Raw genomic sequence first — 16290 nt, 5'->3', positions numbered from 1 at the left:
TGCTCAGTCGCAGCCAGATGCCGTGGTTGGGTATGCTGTCGCAGTTGCTGTACTCCAGATGAGACAAGTCATCGCAAGGGGGAAAGACGCAAGATCGGCGGAAGAAAGGCCTCACGGCCTCTAGCAAACGGCCGAGAAGCTACGGATGTCTCGCGGCATTTCGAAACAACATATCATGACTCCAACGCTCCGGCCGTCTACTTCCTTTTAGCACGCGCAGACGTTTCTTAGTTGGTGTCGTTGGTCGTACACAGAGCGCTGTAGAACTCGAACGACGGGATGGACAGTGGGGGAATCTTGCTGTCGCGGTGGATTCGGCTCTAGACCATTCGACTTGGCATCAGAATGGTCACAGGGAAAATTGTCTCCCTCTTCCGGACCTGATGGGCAAGGGAAACAACGTCCAAAAACAGTCGTGGCTGGGTTGAAATGCTCTCTTGATCACAGTTTGATGGGCGAGACAAAGGCAGGATCATGTCTAACGGCAGCTTCGTCCATCTGTCTCAATACGATCCAGTGACGAGGCGGGTCTAGAAATCCCGTCTTTTAGTTCTGCTGAACTGCAAAATTCCCTTGCCTTGCCGCCCTCAGCCGTTTCAACTCACAAAACCAGCCTTTAAGCTCCCCGAAACCCTGATGCTTTCGTTATTCACTCATCCGACCCTTCCTTTTCCTTGCGGCAACGCAATGAGCATATACTGAACAGCCAGACCACGCCCGTCATGGCTCTCGGTCCAGTGTCTCCGCCGCCCTCAGGAATCGATCTGTCCCAGGATAAGCGACCTTTGATCGTGGCCATTTCAGTAACGACATGGGCTTTGGCATTGATCATGGTGACATGTCGAATTGTTGGACGACGCATGAGGGGGGTTCGATTGTGGCTCGACGATTGGTTTATTATTGCATCTTTGGTGCGTTCGCCTGCTCGCAGGTCGTGAGTTGGAACAGTGACGTGGAAGGCTTCGGTTCTAACCGGTTCGCAGCCACCGTCATTAGGCCATGTTCTCGGCATGGCAGCATATGGTACGTTTCATCGCACTGCTCATGCCTGTGAAGCGTGAAACATTGTCACGCATCGCCGCTGACCAACCGATAGCCGTCAGTCGCGGGCTCGGAAGGCATGTCTGGGCGGCAAAACGCGATAGCATGTACGCCTGGGCGCTTGGGTTATTTGTTGCCGAAATATGCTATACCCTCACATTGGTATTCGTCGAGCTTTCCATCTTGTCATTTTTCTGGCGGTCTTTTTCTGTCCGCGACTCATCCAAATGGCCAATTCTCATCCTCGCATCCATTGTTTGCATCTGGGGTGCTGCTGTAGTACGTGTGGATGGATTGATGTCCAATTCAGCGAAATTCGGTCCTGTGTTGACATCCTGCTGCAGCTCCTCGTTACCTTCCTGCAATGTCTCCCAACACACGCGATTTGGGACCGTTTCAATCCCGTCAGTCCCATAAGCGCCAGCAAGTACACCTGTGACGTTGATCCTGTCAAGTTTTTTTACGCCAACGCGATCCCGACCATTGTAACCGACCTCATGACGTTGGTCCTTCCGGCGCCTTATGTCTGGAGACTGCAGCTACCGCGGGTTCAGAAAACAGCTCTAGGCTGCGTCTTTCTGGCTGGGATATTGTGAGTCCAACTCCTGGAACGGTCTTTGTATCGGGGCCATGTCTAACCATGTTGCGCCCAGCGTCACCCTTGTTTCCATCATAAGGCTCTACTATCTCCTGTCGCTGGATCTGGAAGACCCCGATGTTACATGGAACTTCGTCGCGGTCGGAGTCTGGTCCTTTGTTGAAGGCAACACTGCCATTGTTTGCGGTAAGTCATGCAGTGGTACCGAGCGGCCAAGCGGGTGCTAAGGATTTCAGCCTGTCTGCCTTTCCTCAGGCCAGTCATCAACAAAGTCTCATGCAGCGGTTCCCTCATCTTGTCACCGTTCTCATGGAACAATGCGCGAGGATCTGAGGACTCTTGCAGAAGCTCGAACCAGACGAACGTACCCCCGTCTTGGGGCTTTGAGACAACTCTCGGCGCTTCGGTCACACCGGCCAAGTCTCACAACCGTGACGGACCCGAAAATAACGAGCGCCCCTTTGCTCAGCTTGCGGATGATGCACCTGAATCCGACTCGCAAGCTCGACAAGTTGAAAGGGAGTCGACCGAATCGGAAGATGTCATTGCAACTCCATTGTCGAGGGATATTACCCTGACAAGAAATATCAGCCGACAGAATCAAGCAATTTCGTGACGATAAGGAGCAATTGCGTCTTGCCAAATCATTTGCGCCAGGCTAGTGTCGGCGCCGTTCAAAAGACTACACCGACGGGGTTACAAAAACGGTCGAGGCACCGGCACATCAGCGTCTCCTCGTAGACTGAGCCCGCCAGCTTCGTGGAGAATTGGGTCTCCCGTGGACCCTTTAGGCAATTGCCAGAGCGAATTGAGCGTGAAATTTCAACGACGATTTGCCTTCAAAAAACGATGGCAAATCCGAGCTTCATGCTCGCTCACCCCTTGACATTGACCTCTCAAGTTCGAAGTCCTCATTAGACTCTGCAACAAACACACTTCGCGACAAGCCCGGACGTGGTCCATTTCCTCACCGAGAGTCTGGCTCGGTACAGCCTCCGATGCGACAGCACGTCAAACATGTGCATACGATCCTGCGGCTCTGTTCCCCGCCCTGCCTCAACAAGATGCAGAAGCTCGTTGCCTTCAACTGACAAGTTCGGTCCCTGGCACATTGAGCCCGGGGCCGGGATATACCAGGCTTCCGCCTTCCCGTGATTATGTGCGAGGTGCAGCCTGGACCAAGTTACCTGTGGATGTTTGGCCAGACACTCTGCGTCGGGCCACTTCTCCGGCTCGAAAGAAACTCCATATGCGAGCGCAGTCCCATGCGAGAGTCGACTGTTCCAAGGCAGTACGACGTAGCAGCAACCCAGTCTCCGGACAGCTGAGAGGAGCAAGGATGGTTGGTGTGTTCCAGCGACGTAGAAGCGCCTCGGGTTGATAAGACGATGGTTTATATCCATCCAGACGCGCAGCTCACGAGGAGTCGTGCGCCAGGTCCGACTGGGCGTGGAGGCATGTGCTCCGAAATGGTGCAAAGTTGCCGATGGGTCTATTTCACTTGGATACTTTTGACACAAATGTTGACAGCACTGCAATTGATCACTCTTCGGGGCCCGTGAGAGACTATTCGCGATTCGTTGCAACCAACATGGCCGCAGATTCGATGACGACTCGGCGTTTCAAAGATGCACTGAGGGCGGGTTGTCAAGGCTGAAAAGAGTAACGAGATTCGTATTCAAGGGGCCTTTAAAGGAGTGATTCAACGTGTACGTGACATGCAATGTAACCGGTTCTTCCTGTCTCAGCGCAAGCAAAGTAAGTTGCGTGCCGGCATTTACGTCGCCTGCCGGTCGTTGTTGAACTGATGCTGCATCTCCATGCCGGAAGATTTATACCCACACTTGACGTAGAAGCCGCTTTTCTCGACACTACAGTTGAGAAGACTCTTGTTGCATCCGACATTCCTGGCAACGGAGTCGAGGGCGTTGATCATCTTCAGGCCGAGACCCTTGGACTGGTGGGCTTTGGCGATGCAGATTTCTTCTACGTGGCCTACGCTTCCGCGGTTCCAGATGCTGCCTCTGAGTCAGTGTCACGGCGGGGGGCGTGCCCTATTCCATGCTGGAGAGGCAGAGGGAGAGGGAGAGGCAGAGGGAGAGGGAGAGGGAGAGAGGGACGGGCAGTGGACGTACAACTTCTTTTCGACGACGACGGCTCCGGTACCGACGATCCGGCCAGCGTGCTCGATGACGACGTAGTAGTAAGGGCCGTTGCCGCCCGTGTCCATCTCGTCGTAGCGCTCGTTGAATTCTTGCTCGGTCTGGTCCCCTGTCCAGGTGAGATCCCGAAGGCACGTGAGGAAGCCCTTTGCGTAGTCTTGCCTCGCGAGGGGCCGGATGGTGAAGCCTTCGGGCAGCGAGGCGGCGACCTCTTTCGAGATGAGGGAGGCGGGGAAGAGGCCGGACATGGTGGCGGCCGTTGTTGACATGGACGGGCGGCGTGTGTACGGTCCAACTTCCGACTTCCAAGATGGTCATGGTGGTGGTCCACCGTGGTTGGACGGAGCCGATCATTTGCGTCTGGTGTGGAGAGCGTCACTGTGCGTGCTTCACGAGCCGTCCGTCTGGTCGAGAGCACATACTGGCATCAATGTCGAGTCCTGCAGTCCGTGTCTCCTCGCATATTTACATCTTCTACTGGACATTTTCCTCCACGCACCGCCTTCCTTGATCATTAGCAGCCCTAGATAAGGTTCTCGTGGTTTTCGCCCGTCGTCTTGGTCTGGTGATTATCTGTCCTGAAACGGTGTGTGTTCGCCGTTTCTACATCTTTCTGCATACTAGATTTGATGCCAAGCTGTCGTTTATGCTGTAGCTTCTTCCCGTCAAGGTTGCTAGTTTTTTCATCATTTCCCGCTGAATGCTTAAACCCTCAACTGGAACCGATGCAAACTCCCGATGCTACGCCTGTGGAATGGCCTAATATCATGGGATATTTTACAAGGAAGTAAAGGCGCATCTGATGCCCCATGTACTTTGCACAACACGTCCTTCCCATGAGCCCTGGACCACTGCGTAATGTCGCCTGGCTAAACACTGGGTGCTTCACGTCCAAAGTGTTGCCGTCGGCGGCCTGTGTGTAATCAAGTAACAAAGCCGCATGTCTAGAAAAGGTAGCTACGGTTGCTCGTGCCGAGGTTTAGTGTCACATCAACAAACGGTTGAATATCCAACAACGCTCCATGAAGCCGGTCTCGATTAGAAACACCTGTACCACCGCCATTCGCCATTTCCAACCGACGCGTCAGAGATGGATTCTTAACAAGCTGCCAATCTCGTCACAGTTGTGAGAAACTCCCGGCATCACATGTATCCAAGGGCCAGAGCATTCGCCCTCAGCACCTTGACCGCCTTATTCTCGGCATGGGTTTCCACACACGCAAGGACAAAAAGTCCAATGTGCATCGTTCTACGCAGATCAGCAACACGCCTTGCTGACCCGTAGCATGGGCAAGCTACTTACGTGGCCATTCCTCCAAACGCCAGCGCCGCCTCGACCAGGGCGTGGATGCGGGCTGAATTCGCCGTGTTTGAGGGGTACTCGTCATCCGTCCAGCCGGATATCAGGATGCCGTTGACGGTCTCGAGAGAAATATAGGCGAGTGAGATGATGAGGTCCATGCCTACGCGGGCGCCGGGGGTTATGCCGCGGTGCGAAGCGTGGAAGAAGTAGCAGGCGGCGTCGGTCGCGGACCAGAGGATTGACAGACCGGCCTGAAGCGGTCAGCGTATACAAACTTTTGTTATTTGCTCTTGTTTGCATGTTTGTAAAAGGGGGGGGGTGAGAGGTTACCGCGGGCCCTAGGAAGAGAATAGGGACGACGTTTTTGGTCGCCGCAGGTTGGCCGGTGAGTGCGAGAACCAGCACGCCGCACACGATGATGGCAATGCGAAGACTGAGTGGAATGATCCATCGTTTCGAAGACGAACGAGGTGCAGCAGTGTTGAGCTTGGGGTCCATTGGCATGGGATCACTGCAGCGTGTAAGCCGGACCAAAGTCGCTCATTCAGAGTTGTGACAACAGAACTCGGTGGCCTGTTACTCGACTTCTTTTAACGGCACGTCTTGTTGATCGACACCTGGGTACGTTCGAGCTTACAAATATTTACTCGACGTTCTTGGCGGTGCAATTTCAGACAAGCAATTGACAATATGGCTCAGTTGGAGCCGACTCTGTGAGATGACAGTTTGGGAAGGAAGACAAAGATAACCTTTCTGCTGGGACAGGACTATGAACTACAAGTTGCGCAGGTTGGTCGCGTCATGTGTCAGATGGAGTGACTGGCAGACACCATGTGGCCAACGGTTCGTCGTCTTACGGATGCCGTGGATGGACAGGAATACCGTGATGGCTGTAGAAACGGCACGTGCCGTCGTGGCTAGACAGCGGTCACAAGGCGCCTGTTGAATGCATGCAAAACTAGTCGGACTGGACTCGAGCTGGCAGCATGACCGGCCGGCGGAATGACAAGAGTCGACGACTCCCTCACACCCATACTCTGGCGACGTGAATGGGCCGCCTCACGTCGCGTACTTTCGCCTTCTTGGGCTGATTTGTGTACGTGCAGGGCCGAATATGCACTCCTGCGCCAGGTCATGCAGGTTCTGACAACGCACCCGGGAGCAACGACGCGTGGATCAGGGTCGCACCAGGCTGCTTCGTTGCCTCCTGCGGTGGAGCATTTTTGGCAGGTGACCTCGTCGTTTGCTGACAAGGTGAACAGCATGGGGCAAGTCGAGCATTTCGTGTGCACACATCGTAGGGCGAGGTGAAATAGTTATACTCGGAAGCGACATGTCCCAGTGATTCAGCTGGCCAGCGCATTCTGTGTGGTGATGAGGACTCGTGGACCAGAAAACATCGCCACGGATAACTCGACGCCCGCGGCAGCCTCGTCGGGCCCAACTGTGAATTCGGCTACATGAAAGGGAAGGTCTAAATATCTAAACGACGACGGAGAAATCAGCGAAGCTACGCCTGCACATATATTGTTGTGGAGTTAGTTAGCCGTAGCCGCGGGCGGTTGACGTTGGTTGCGGATGCGAATTGCCCAAGCCGGTCATAAGGAGAATGCGGTCGGGCAGCCTCACGGCCATGGTCACGACTCACCATCATGTGCGGCCACACCGACATTGGACGAATGCGACGGGCCATTTCCACGTCCCAGTCAGCTTGACGTCGACGACAATGACAGTGGTGAGTGGCCATGACGACGCCATCAGCCTTTCAGGGCGAGTCCTGGACGGCATGGCCAAGCGCTAAGCTTTGACGGTGACCCAATGCCGAGCCCATTGATGATCAAGTTGGACTGCGTTTCTCGATTGTCTAAAAAAAAATTTCAGTGTTCGCATCGTGATGTGGTGAAGAATTCGGATCTGATGCCGCAGAACAGGAAGAAAGAAGGAACAGAAAACGCAACGCCGTGGCATAGGTGCAAGGAAAACTTGAAACCTGAACAGGTTGCGTGAACAAGCCTTGACTTCATCATGCAGCCACTGTGAGAGTCGGCTGCAACATGTCGATGGCGACAAAGTTCCGTGAAGGGACGGCCAAATTGACTTCCAAGTTCCGGCGTACAATTTTGGTACAGAGTGCTGTGCCTGAGGCTAGGACCTGCACAACTACCTAGGTAGGTACTTACGTACAGAGTAGGTACCTTAAGTAACAAGTACCTACTTGGTAGGTACCTGGGTAGTAGGTACTTAAGTGCCTGGGTGCCCAGGTACTCGGTATATTTGAGCAGGAGGCTCATGCATTTTGTACAAGGTCAAGTACAATTAAGCGCCCCCTTTTGCTCCAGGCCCCTGCTTGCCGAGCACTTTATCCAGTTTGGATTGGTGCACGCAAATGTTAGGCCGGTCAACTAAGCCTGCCTGATAGCACAACTAAATCCGGAGCTAGAGTAGGTAAGTACGATAAGCCAGCTGATGGTTGTGGCAGGTCACCACTTTGCCGTCAAACTCCAAAGAAACTATCTCGACACTCTCCCATACCGCCAGCCTCAGGCTGACTTTTGCGGGGAGCTGCCTCTCGATTTCCTCTGCGTCCCCGTCCAACGGCCTTGGCATTTCATTTCACTCGCTCCGTGCTTCTTCTGTTGCTCCCTTCTCTGCCTGGCCTTGCCATCGAGCATTTCCAGCTCCGCCATTCCGGGATCCTGCGGCGAGCATCAGCCACACCATCGACATTACCTCTGGACTACAATTGTAGGCTGCATCTTGATCAAGGCTGCCTTATTATTCTGCAACCGCCCAAATCTACGCCTCGAATCGGTCCCCTCCGCTGAGCACTGCAACATTCAACTTATGGATAGCTTCGCGCCCCTGTCGCCCAACGGCGGCGACGCGTCTCCCCAGTCTGCTGGTGCCGGTGCCGGTGCCGGTGCCGGTGCTGGCGCTGGCGCTGGCGCTGGCGCTGGCGCTGCTCATGATGGTGTACAGAGACGCGTCATTAGGAAGCTTTGCAAAAAAAATCGAGACGATCCCTCCGCTACTCTCCTCGATCTCCCGGAGCCTCTCAAACATTGCGATAGCGACGATGAGGACTCGCCTAATGATCCAGCCTCTCAACGCGGTCGTGCCATGTCCGTCAACATGAACCAGAGCATATTCGGTCTTATAGCAGCAGCAGGATCACGGGTAGACTTCAATACTCGCTTCGACGACGGAAGCAGCGATGACGAAGACAGCGAGCAATCGAAGAGTTCTAGTGGAAGCCAACCTCTTTCGCAGACCATAATACTTCCGCCGCGGGACAAGGACGCCAGACGGGGTCATCACAAAAGGCTCTCCTCTGGCCACAGACTGCTGAAATCGCTTTCCACTCTGCCGAAGAGGAAAAGCAAAAGGCGAGAAGCGAGTCGACTATCCGCCCCGCTGATGGATTCGTCTGACGAAGCACGAGAATCTACAGAACTTTCCGCGTCTGCCATCGCTCCGCATCAGGAAGATAGCAGACTTGCACCAGTTATGAGCCGGATGCTGCAGGCTAGAGCAGAAGTAGCCAGCAGACCCAGCTTCGACATGGAGCGGCGATCCAGTGATCTTGCCAGAAGCCGCGACGGTGATGAATCTTCTGCGTTGGCGAAGCGGCTCATGGAGATTTTTGAGTTTGATGAGCCGGAACAAGTCATCGAGGGTAGGTGCCTTGAATCTCTGCCATGGTGGTGTATTTGAAGAAGTATGCTTGTTCTTTCAGTTCCGGGCTAATACTTGACTCCAGAATATCCATGTTGGTTGTTACAAAGCGTGCTCCTCCAAGGCTTTCTCTACATCACGAGCAAGCATATTTGCTTTTATGCCTACCTTCCCAAGAAAGCGGTAGGTTCCCTTTGCAACAGTCAAACCTTCAGGACCCTTGCTGAGCGGTTATAGCATGTTGTGGCCAAGTCTGGCTATTTGACAAAGAGTGGCAAGCGCAATCCCAAGTATCATCGATACTGGTTCCGTCTAAAGGGCGATGTTTTGTCATACTATCGTGATTCAACGAATCTTTATTTTCCACATGGTCAAATTGACTTGAGGTTTGGCATCTCCGCCAGTACCGTGGATAAAGACAAGGACAGTCTGCAATTCAACGTTGTCACCAGTCACCGCACCTACAACTTCAAAGCTGACAGTGCTCCGAGTGCCAAAGAATGGGTCAAGAGCCTCCAACGGGTAATTTTTCGGAGCCATAATGAAGGCGACAGCGTCAAGATCTCGTTGCCTATTGATAATGTGATCGATATTGAAGAGACTCAGATGATGGAATTTTCCGAAACGTGCAAAATTCGAGTTGTCGACAATGACGAAACTTATGCTATTGACGAGGTGGGTACATCGTCAGTTTCGACCCATGGTATTATTCACTCACCTCTCATAGTATTTCTTTTCTTTCTTCAACCTTGGAAAGGAGGCCATCAACGTGCTCAAAATCCTGGTCGATGACGCTTCATCCACACAAAGAACTCCAGGGAAACTCATTGCGGAGCAAGAGTTGCAAAAGCAGGACCAACCCGAGCAGAACCCGAATAGCCAGCCCTCTCCATCGATCTCGCAGCAGCCAGCGAAATTGACTTCCCGTCAGACTATTGTTGTCGATAAGATCCGAACGACGAAGCTGCCCGAGGCCGTCAAAGCTACCCTTTCTCCCATGTCACCTCCGGCAAATTCTAGCCCGCAGGTTAGTATGGAGTGCTCTTCTCGGACTAGTCTAGACGCAGTGCGATGTAAGGGACGACGAAGTCAGGAAGTATCCAACATGATCAGCGAGCAAAGCACCCGGAGGAGCTTCAGTGGTCATCGACGAGCCCAGAACGCTCGTCAGTCTGAAGATAAAAAGGGCAGGCATGTAATGGAATACTCTGACTCAAACTTGCAATCATCTACAGAAGATCCCAGTTTCTCAAACTTGGTTATGTCTCTACCAACTGAGGATCCCTCAGCAAGTCAGATTCTAAAAGGCAGCGAAGTGTTCCACAGCCCAACCATGCGCCGGTCGGATGCCTCGAGTCAGTCTACAGACCCCAGGGAGGAAGAGTTGTCCAAGAATTCGGAAAAGTTTCTCTCTGATGCCTCGGCACCTATGAAACACGCGGCGACAACTGGTCATGTCAGTCAATTTGGATATCATGGCCAGGCTGAGCAGGCCGGATCGACTACTCCCACTCTCCAGAGCATCACTAAGATAGGATCATACCCTCTCCAGCGTGCGGGCGCGTTCGCCGATTATTTGAACAAAACAAGCAAGCGAATGAGTTCCCTTCTCGCCACAGAGTCTATGGGATATGTTGAGAAGGTTTCAGGGATGTGGAAGGGTGGTCGCAAGCACTATGGAGAACCCGCCGAACTTCGGACAGATGAGGACGACATAGAGGAGGACTCTGAAGGCAAAACCCAGACGTCCATGGATCGATTTCGTGCTCATTTTGCCCTGCCAGAGTCCGAGAAGCTGCAAGCTACCTATTTCGGCTGTATCATCCGAGTGCTACCTCTATATGGCAAGATTTACATCAGTGACAGATCATTCTGCTTCCGCAGTCTGCTGCCAGGCACCAGAACCAAATTGATTCTGCCGCTCAGGGACATTGAAACTGCCCACAAGGAGAAGGGATTTCGGATCGGGTATTCGGGTCTTACCGTCGTCATTCGCGGGCACGAGGAGGTTTTCTTTGAGTTTAGCCAGCCCGACGTACGTGATGACTGTACCGTGACGCTGCTCCAAAGTCTGGAAACAAATCGTTACCTAAGGGAAGCGGGACTCCTTAACCAGGAGGAACACGAGGAACAGCATCAGGCCATGGCCGAACGAGATGCTCTCAAGTCAGCTAGACAAGAAGACTTCCCTCAGCACGAGATTCTCCCGCCCCAACAAGCAGACTCGCAACCAAACGCTCCAACTATTCTCATGGACGAGACTGATGGCTCTTTTCTCAACTTCAAGCCACCACAGCCCATGAGAATCACTTGTCTAACTATAGGATCGAGAGGGGATGTCCAGCCCTACATTGCTCTTTGCAAAGGCTTGCTCACTGAAGGGCACCAGCCTCGAATTGCGACCCACGCCGAGTTTCAAGACTGGATCGAATCTCACGGAATCGAGTTCGCCAAGGTTGAGGGCGACCCTGGCGAACTTATGCGACTGTGTATTGAGAACGGCACTTTCACCATCTCATTCCTTCGTGAGGCCAACTCAGCATTCAGGGGGTGGCTCGACGAGCTGCTTGATTCAGCATATCAAGCATGCCTAGGCTCGGAACTTCTCATTGAGTCGCCCTCCGCCATGGCGGGCATTCACATCGCAGAAAAACTAGGCATTCCATACTTTAGAGCCTTCACTATGCCTTGGACCAGAACGCGTGCATATCCTCACGCCTTCATCATGCCCGAGCATAAGATGGGTGGTGCTTATAACTACATGACATACGTTATGTTTGACAACATCTTTTGGAAAGCCACGGCACAGCAAATCAACCGCTGGCGCAATAAAACACTTGGCCTTCCCAACACGAGCTTGGAGAAGATGCAGCCGAACAAAGTGCCATTCCTGTACAACTTCAGTCCCAGCGTCGTTGCCCCTCCTCTTGATTTTTCTGACTGGATCAGAGTCACGGGGTACTGGTTCCTAGATGAAGGCGGTGAATACAAACCACCCAGGGAATTGTCCGACTTCATCCAAAAGGCCAGAGACGATGGCAAGAAGCTTGTCTACGTTGGCTTCGGCTCCATCATCGTGAACGATCCTGTCAAGATGACGCAAGAGGTTATTGATGCAGTTCTCAAGGCCGACGTTCGCTGCATTCTGTCCAAGGGCTGGTCTGATCGTATCTCATCAAAAGATGATCCCGCCAAGCCCAGGCCGGATGAACCAGAAATGCCTGCCGAAATTTTCGTCATCAAGTCCGCGCCCCACGACTGGCTGTTTCGTCAAATTGACGCTGCTGCTCACCACGGCGGATCTGGAACGACCGGCGCAAGTCTGCGGGCGGGTATCCCTACAATTATTCGACCGTTCTTTGGCGATCAATTCTTCTTTGCAACCCGAGTAGAGGATCTGGGTGTTGGTATCGGCTTGAGAAGATGGGGCGCCAACAGCTTTGGCAGGGCGCTGTGGCAGGCGACGCGCAACGAGCGAATGATTACAAAAGCTCGTGTCCTCGGCGAGCAGATTCGCAAAGTGCGCTCTATTCTATCATGGGTTCGAAAGTACAACTCGCAAGCTGACCATTTGTATAGGACAAGGGCGTCGACACTGCCATTCAAAATATATACCGCGATCTCGAATATGCAAAGAGTCTCATTAAGCGCAAAGTCGGACATAATGAACAACCAGATGCTGACGACGACGAGGACACTGAGGAGAGCTGGACTTTTGTAGGCGCAGACGAGCCAGATCCGGACATGGTCACGAAGAAGCTGAGTGAAGGACTCGGCTTCTTTGGCAAGCAGAGGAGCTTGGGCAGCCAGGCGATCAAGGCATCGTCTTGACGGATCGAGTCATTTATTCATTAATTTATTTATGTTATACTGGGTATAGTTTGAACTCAAGTGCCCTGCCATCAGGAGCAACTTGTGCTTGAAAAGGGCGGAAGCTGGAGCTTCTTTTGGAGGAGTGATTGCAGCAACGAATATCGCTATAATGGGCATACTTGCGAGGCGAATGATTCATCTGGTGTTGAATATGGGCACGGCGCTGCATCCTTCAATGAATAGCCTTTCAAGCATAGATTACACGACATGATAGAAGAGATAGTAATACCTCGATGACGCAGAGTCGTCCGCCTAATCATATTCCAGGCCTACAGTCCATCGATGCCACCGGTCTTTTGAACTAAGCAGCGTTGCATATCCCAAGTCAATTCAACTTGATATTGTGTGGCGGCTGTAGTGCACACATGGAGGCCATGAAGCCTGGGTGGTCGTACGTGCCATCTTGGTCAATTATTTTCATGAGTATAAGTAGAAGACGGGATTTCCTCTTTTCGTCGACAAGTATGTCTTTTTGCTGAACTTGGTGGTGCATCTTTGCTGTGACTGTAATCTCGTGATTGACTTGACAGGCTCTGCGCAAGCCTGGAAGCTAATGTTGGCCCAGAGTGCTTATCTGCATGCATTTATGGGGAATCACTCAATCGGGGTCTTCTCATCGCTTTACGACTATGTTTTGTGTTTACTACTGCCTTTCCCCTGGCTGCAGGGATTGAGGCATCGCAGCGCGCGTTTAGCTACAGCCCCCTTTGAGTCTTCCCCTGTAGTGTCGTCTGGGCTAACAAAATATCATTGTGCTCTTTGCGGAGCATGCTTCCCTTATAACATGGCATGGGTGCTGGCGTCACGTCCCTGATCTAACAACAAACACAGAGGTACGCCGTGCCAGAACCACTCTTGATCCCTTGCAGCCGTCTAGAAGTGAGACGTAAACCATGCAACGGCCTGGTCTTCGGCTGCAGCCGCTTGTGCCGCGACATCCGGGACCTTGAGGTCAGCGCGCACCGCGAATCCATGACTTGTCTTTTGGTAAACACGGAGTTCACCCTTGTACGCGTCCGGGAAGGCTGTGACGATTGCCTTGATCTGCTCGGCCTGCTTGAGCGAGATTTGGTTGTCGTCCTCTGCACACGCAAATGACACTGGACGCTTGATCTTTTCCACGTCAGACGGCAACCTGAGCATGCTGGGATGAGCAGTGAAGCCGGCGTCGACGAGAGGCTGGCCGTTGATTTGGGCGCCGTGGGCAAGAGTGACTACGTGTTTGCCGCCCCAGCAGAAGCCAGCCGCGCCGATGGACAGCGCCTGACCCTGTTCCTTGCGGAGTTGCTCGAAGAAGCCTCTGACGCCGGAATATGTCCGCCTTGGGGCGCAGTGGATGAAAAAGGGGACTACAACCAAGATGGTTCGGATTATGGCGATGCTGTCACGTGTCAGCTGGATGGTGAGGTAGATGATTTTGGTGCTTTCGGAAGCCTTTCTTACAAGCGCGTGAAGAGACTGCCAGGGGCTAGTGCGGTCTGGATGCTGAACAGCATGGATACAGGTGCGGCGTGGCCTGATGATCGTCAATCATCCGAGTTGGATCGTACAATGGTTGCGCTGTTCCGTCCAGAGACGATGCGACGCATGTGGGAGTACATGTACGGGTTGTTGACACCACCTACCTACCATTCATAAAGTCTGGCAAGTAGACCTTGAAGTCGCCTTTTTCGGCGTAATTGTCGGCCAGGATGCGATTATTTGGAAACTCCCAGCCGAAAGCATCGGGAATGATGACGACAATACCCCTGGGTGCCTTTCCATTTGGCGGCTCGCTCACGTATGTGTCGAGTCCGTAGAGTTTGATGACGTTGCCCTTGGTTGGGCCTTTGTGGATTTGGCCTCGGAAACAGTTTGGGCACGACATGGTAGCTAGATGATTGTCGTCTGGGTGGGAGGAGCGGCTCTTGCCTCGTGAGACTTGTTCAGAGGTGGCATGTCAAGATGAAGGCTGGCTTCCTTGGACATTTAATCCTGGGATCGCACGCCGGCCTAGTCGGGAATGTCCCAGATCCGCTGGCCCCTGGACAGAGAATCCGGACCGCGCTGTACGATGTTACTCTCGGCCCTCGGGGGCTGGCCAAGACGGCGGACCCTCCCAACGCCGGGATAGGCACAGTATTTCCACCAGACACACCTCGGGCGGTGTCAAGCTTTGCTGTCGTGGTCGAGCAAGGTCGATGGCTGCACGGTCCGGTTCGCCAGGCGACTTTGGCTCTGGCGATTCTCTGGTGATGGATGCTCCGGTCAAGGTGGATGCCAAGTTTGGTGACGATGATTGGGCAAGCAACTGATGATTTGCTGCCACGTCTAGTGGACTTGTCGAGCCATTGAGTGGTAATTTGCTTCAGCCCAAGCAACCCAGCGCCAACGGCACAAAAGTCGCCCAAAGAGCTTGAAACGTGTAAATACTCGGCGTCATGGAGGGTCGACAGTCGACTAATTGGGTTTCGGAAGCTGTCCGGGGTGGCTCTTGCCATTTGTTCATGCGGACAGTCGAGAGGAGGGTCAGGGAAAGGCCGGCGATGGCTCCTTCCAAATGTTTGTCCATGGGCGCCCTAGGTGGCACGACGACACTCTTGCAAGCCGCAACACCAACAACCAACGCCCGACCCAGCTGACCGTCTTGTGGTTGCAATGTCAGCTAGTCATTTTTTCGATTCCGTACGCCGAGTGGCAAGGTCGACGACTTCTTCCCAGCAGCCGGCCGGATGCAAACATGGGCAAGAGCCAATTGCTTTTGTTACCCTCTGCCGGCTTTGACCGCGCCACACGTGCAAGCGCTGAGCATCTGGCCGGCAACCTTTTGCATCTGACAAGTGGCATCAAGCGCCAAGGTCCAAGGACGCAATCCACGCCAAAAGTCTGGTGAGTTCTCTTCAATATTGGACGCCATTGAACGACTCGAGACGCCCGTCATCACATGCATCTGCTGTCTGCGGTATTTTGTGGCAAACGCGCTGCCCGTGTCCCCCCCAAACTCGCCGCGGCTTTGCATTGAATAGCCAGCCCCTGGATGCGGCATATTTCTCACTGCAGTATGGCTTTTTTTTTTTTTTTTTTTCCTTTGGGCAGCCTTCCACCCGCACAAATCGGGGGGTTTCTGCTTTCAAGGCTGGGCCTCGGGACGTTTGCCGTTGGGTTGAACCATTGCGCTGATTTTTGACAGATGAACCGCCTACTGCGATTTGCGACCAAGCTCACACCTTGCCAAACGCAGCTCCTTCTCATCTTGCCCAAACCATCTTCGACTTGGATTTTCCACTTGCCTCCACGGCCCCATGACGACCCCAAATGTGGCCCAACCACTGCCGCCACACTGTCGTGTCCAGCACCATTGCAGCTTAGCGTGCCGCAACCTTCGGCGGCGACCAACGAAACCCAACTTTGGCTGCCGAGCCTCGAATCACAAGCCAATGCCCCATTCACATCTTAGCCTCAAGATGCTACATTGCCATTGCCTTGCGTTGCGGCCCGGTTGAGACAGGCATGCGTTTGACTTTCTGCAACCAGCCGTCCGGGCGCTCCAGCCAAGCAGAGGCTGTTTGCTTTTGTGTCGCGCGTGGTGTAGAACAATCAGGCTCGCGTCGAGGCTCGATATTTAATGATTAATGACACCCCAGGAGTAGCCCGCTGTC

General features: G+C 53.3%; 5 protein-coding genes across 5 annotated transcripts; 2 read left to right on the top strand and 3 right to left on the bottom strand.

The window, feature by feature from the left end:
- Positions 1-722: 722 nt before the first annotated feature.
- MAM_04494 (uncharacterized protein) lies at positions 723-2255 on the top strand (the record flags this gene model as incomplete). The annotated part of the gene is made up of 6 exons (XM_040823292.1): positions 723-911; positions 984-1023; positions 1097-1320; positions 1386-1633; positions 1695-1825; positions 1876-2255. The coding sequence occupies 6 exons, from the start codon at positions 723-725 to the stop codon at positions 2253-2255; spliced, it is 1212 nt and encodes a 403-aa protein (XP_040678545.1).
- A 1161-nt stretch (positions 2256-3416) lies between these two features.
- MAM_04493 (Acyl-CoA N-acyltransferase) lies at positions 3417-4049 on the bottom strand (the record flags this gene model as incomplete). The annotated part of the gene is made up of 2 exons (XM_040823291.1): positions 3417-3657; positions 3775-4049. 2 exons carry the CDS (start codon positions 4047-4049, stop codon positions 3417-3419), a joined length of 516 nt encoding a protein of 171 aa, XP_040678544.1.
- Positions 4050-5100: 1051 nt separating this feature from the next.
- MAM_04492 (uncharacterized protein) lies at positions 5101-5608 on the bottom strand (the record flags this gene model as incomplete). The annotated part of the gene is made up of 2 exons (XM_040823290.1): positions 5101-5355; positions 5435-5608. The coding sequence occupies 2 exons, from the start codon at positions 5606-5608 to the stop codon at positions 5101-5103; spliced, it is 429 nt and encodes a 142-aa protein (XP_040678543.1).
- Positions 5609-7948: 2340 nt separating this feature from the next.
- On the top strand, positions 7949-12610 carry MAM_04491 (autophagy-related protein 26; the record flags this gene model as incomplete). The annotated part of the gene is made up of 5 exons (XM_040823289.1): positions 7949-8780; positions 8865-8962; positions 9017-9454; positions 9507-12299; positions 12359-12610. 5 exons carry the CDS (start codon positions 7949-7951, stop codon positions 12608-12610), a joined length of 4413 nt encoding a protein of 1470 aa, XP_040678542.1.
- Positions 12611-13525: 915 nt separating this feature from the next.
- Positions 13526-14519, bottom strand: MAM_04490 (dienelactone hydrolase family protein; the record flags this gene model as incomplete). Its single annotated transcript, XM_040823288.1, has 3 exons — positions 13526-14033; positions 14096-14168; positions 14282-14519. The coding sequence occupies 3 exons, from the start codon at positions 14517-14519 to the stop codon at positions 13526-13528; spliced, it is 819 nt and encodes a 272-aa protein (XP_040678541.1).
- Between the last annotated feature and the right edge of the window lie 1771 nt (positions 14520-16290).

Source organism: Metarhizium album (genome assembly GCF_000804445.1).
Source record: "Metarhizium album ARSEF 1941 chromosome Unknown scaffold_10, whole genome shotgun sequence".
Taxonomy (NCBI): Eukaryota; Fungi; Ascomycota; class Sordariomycetes; order Hypocreales; family Clavicipitaceae; genus Metarhizium; species Metarhizium album.
This window is presented reverse-complemented; position numbering and strand designations above follow the sequence as displayed.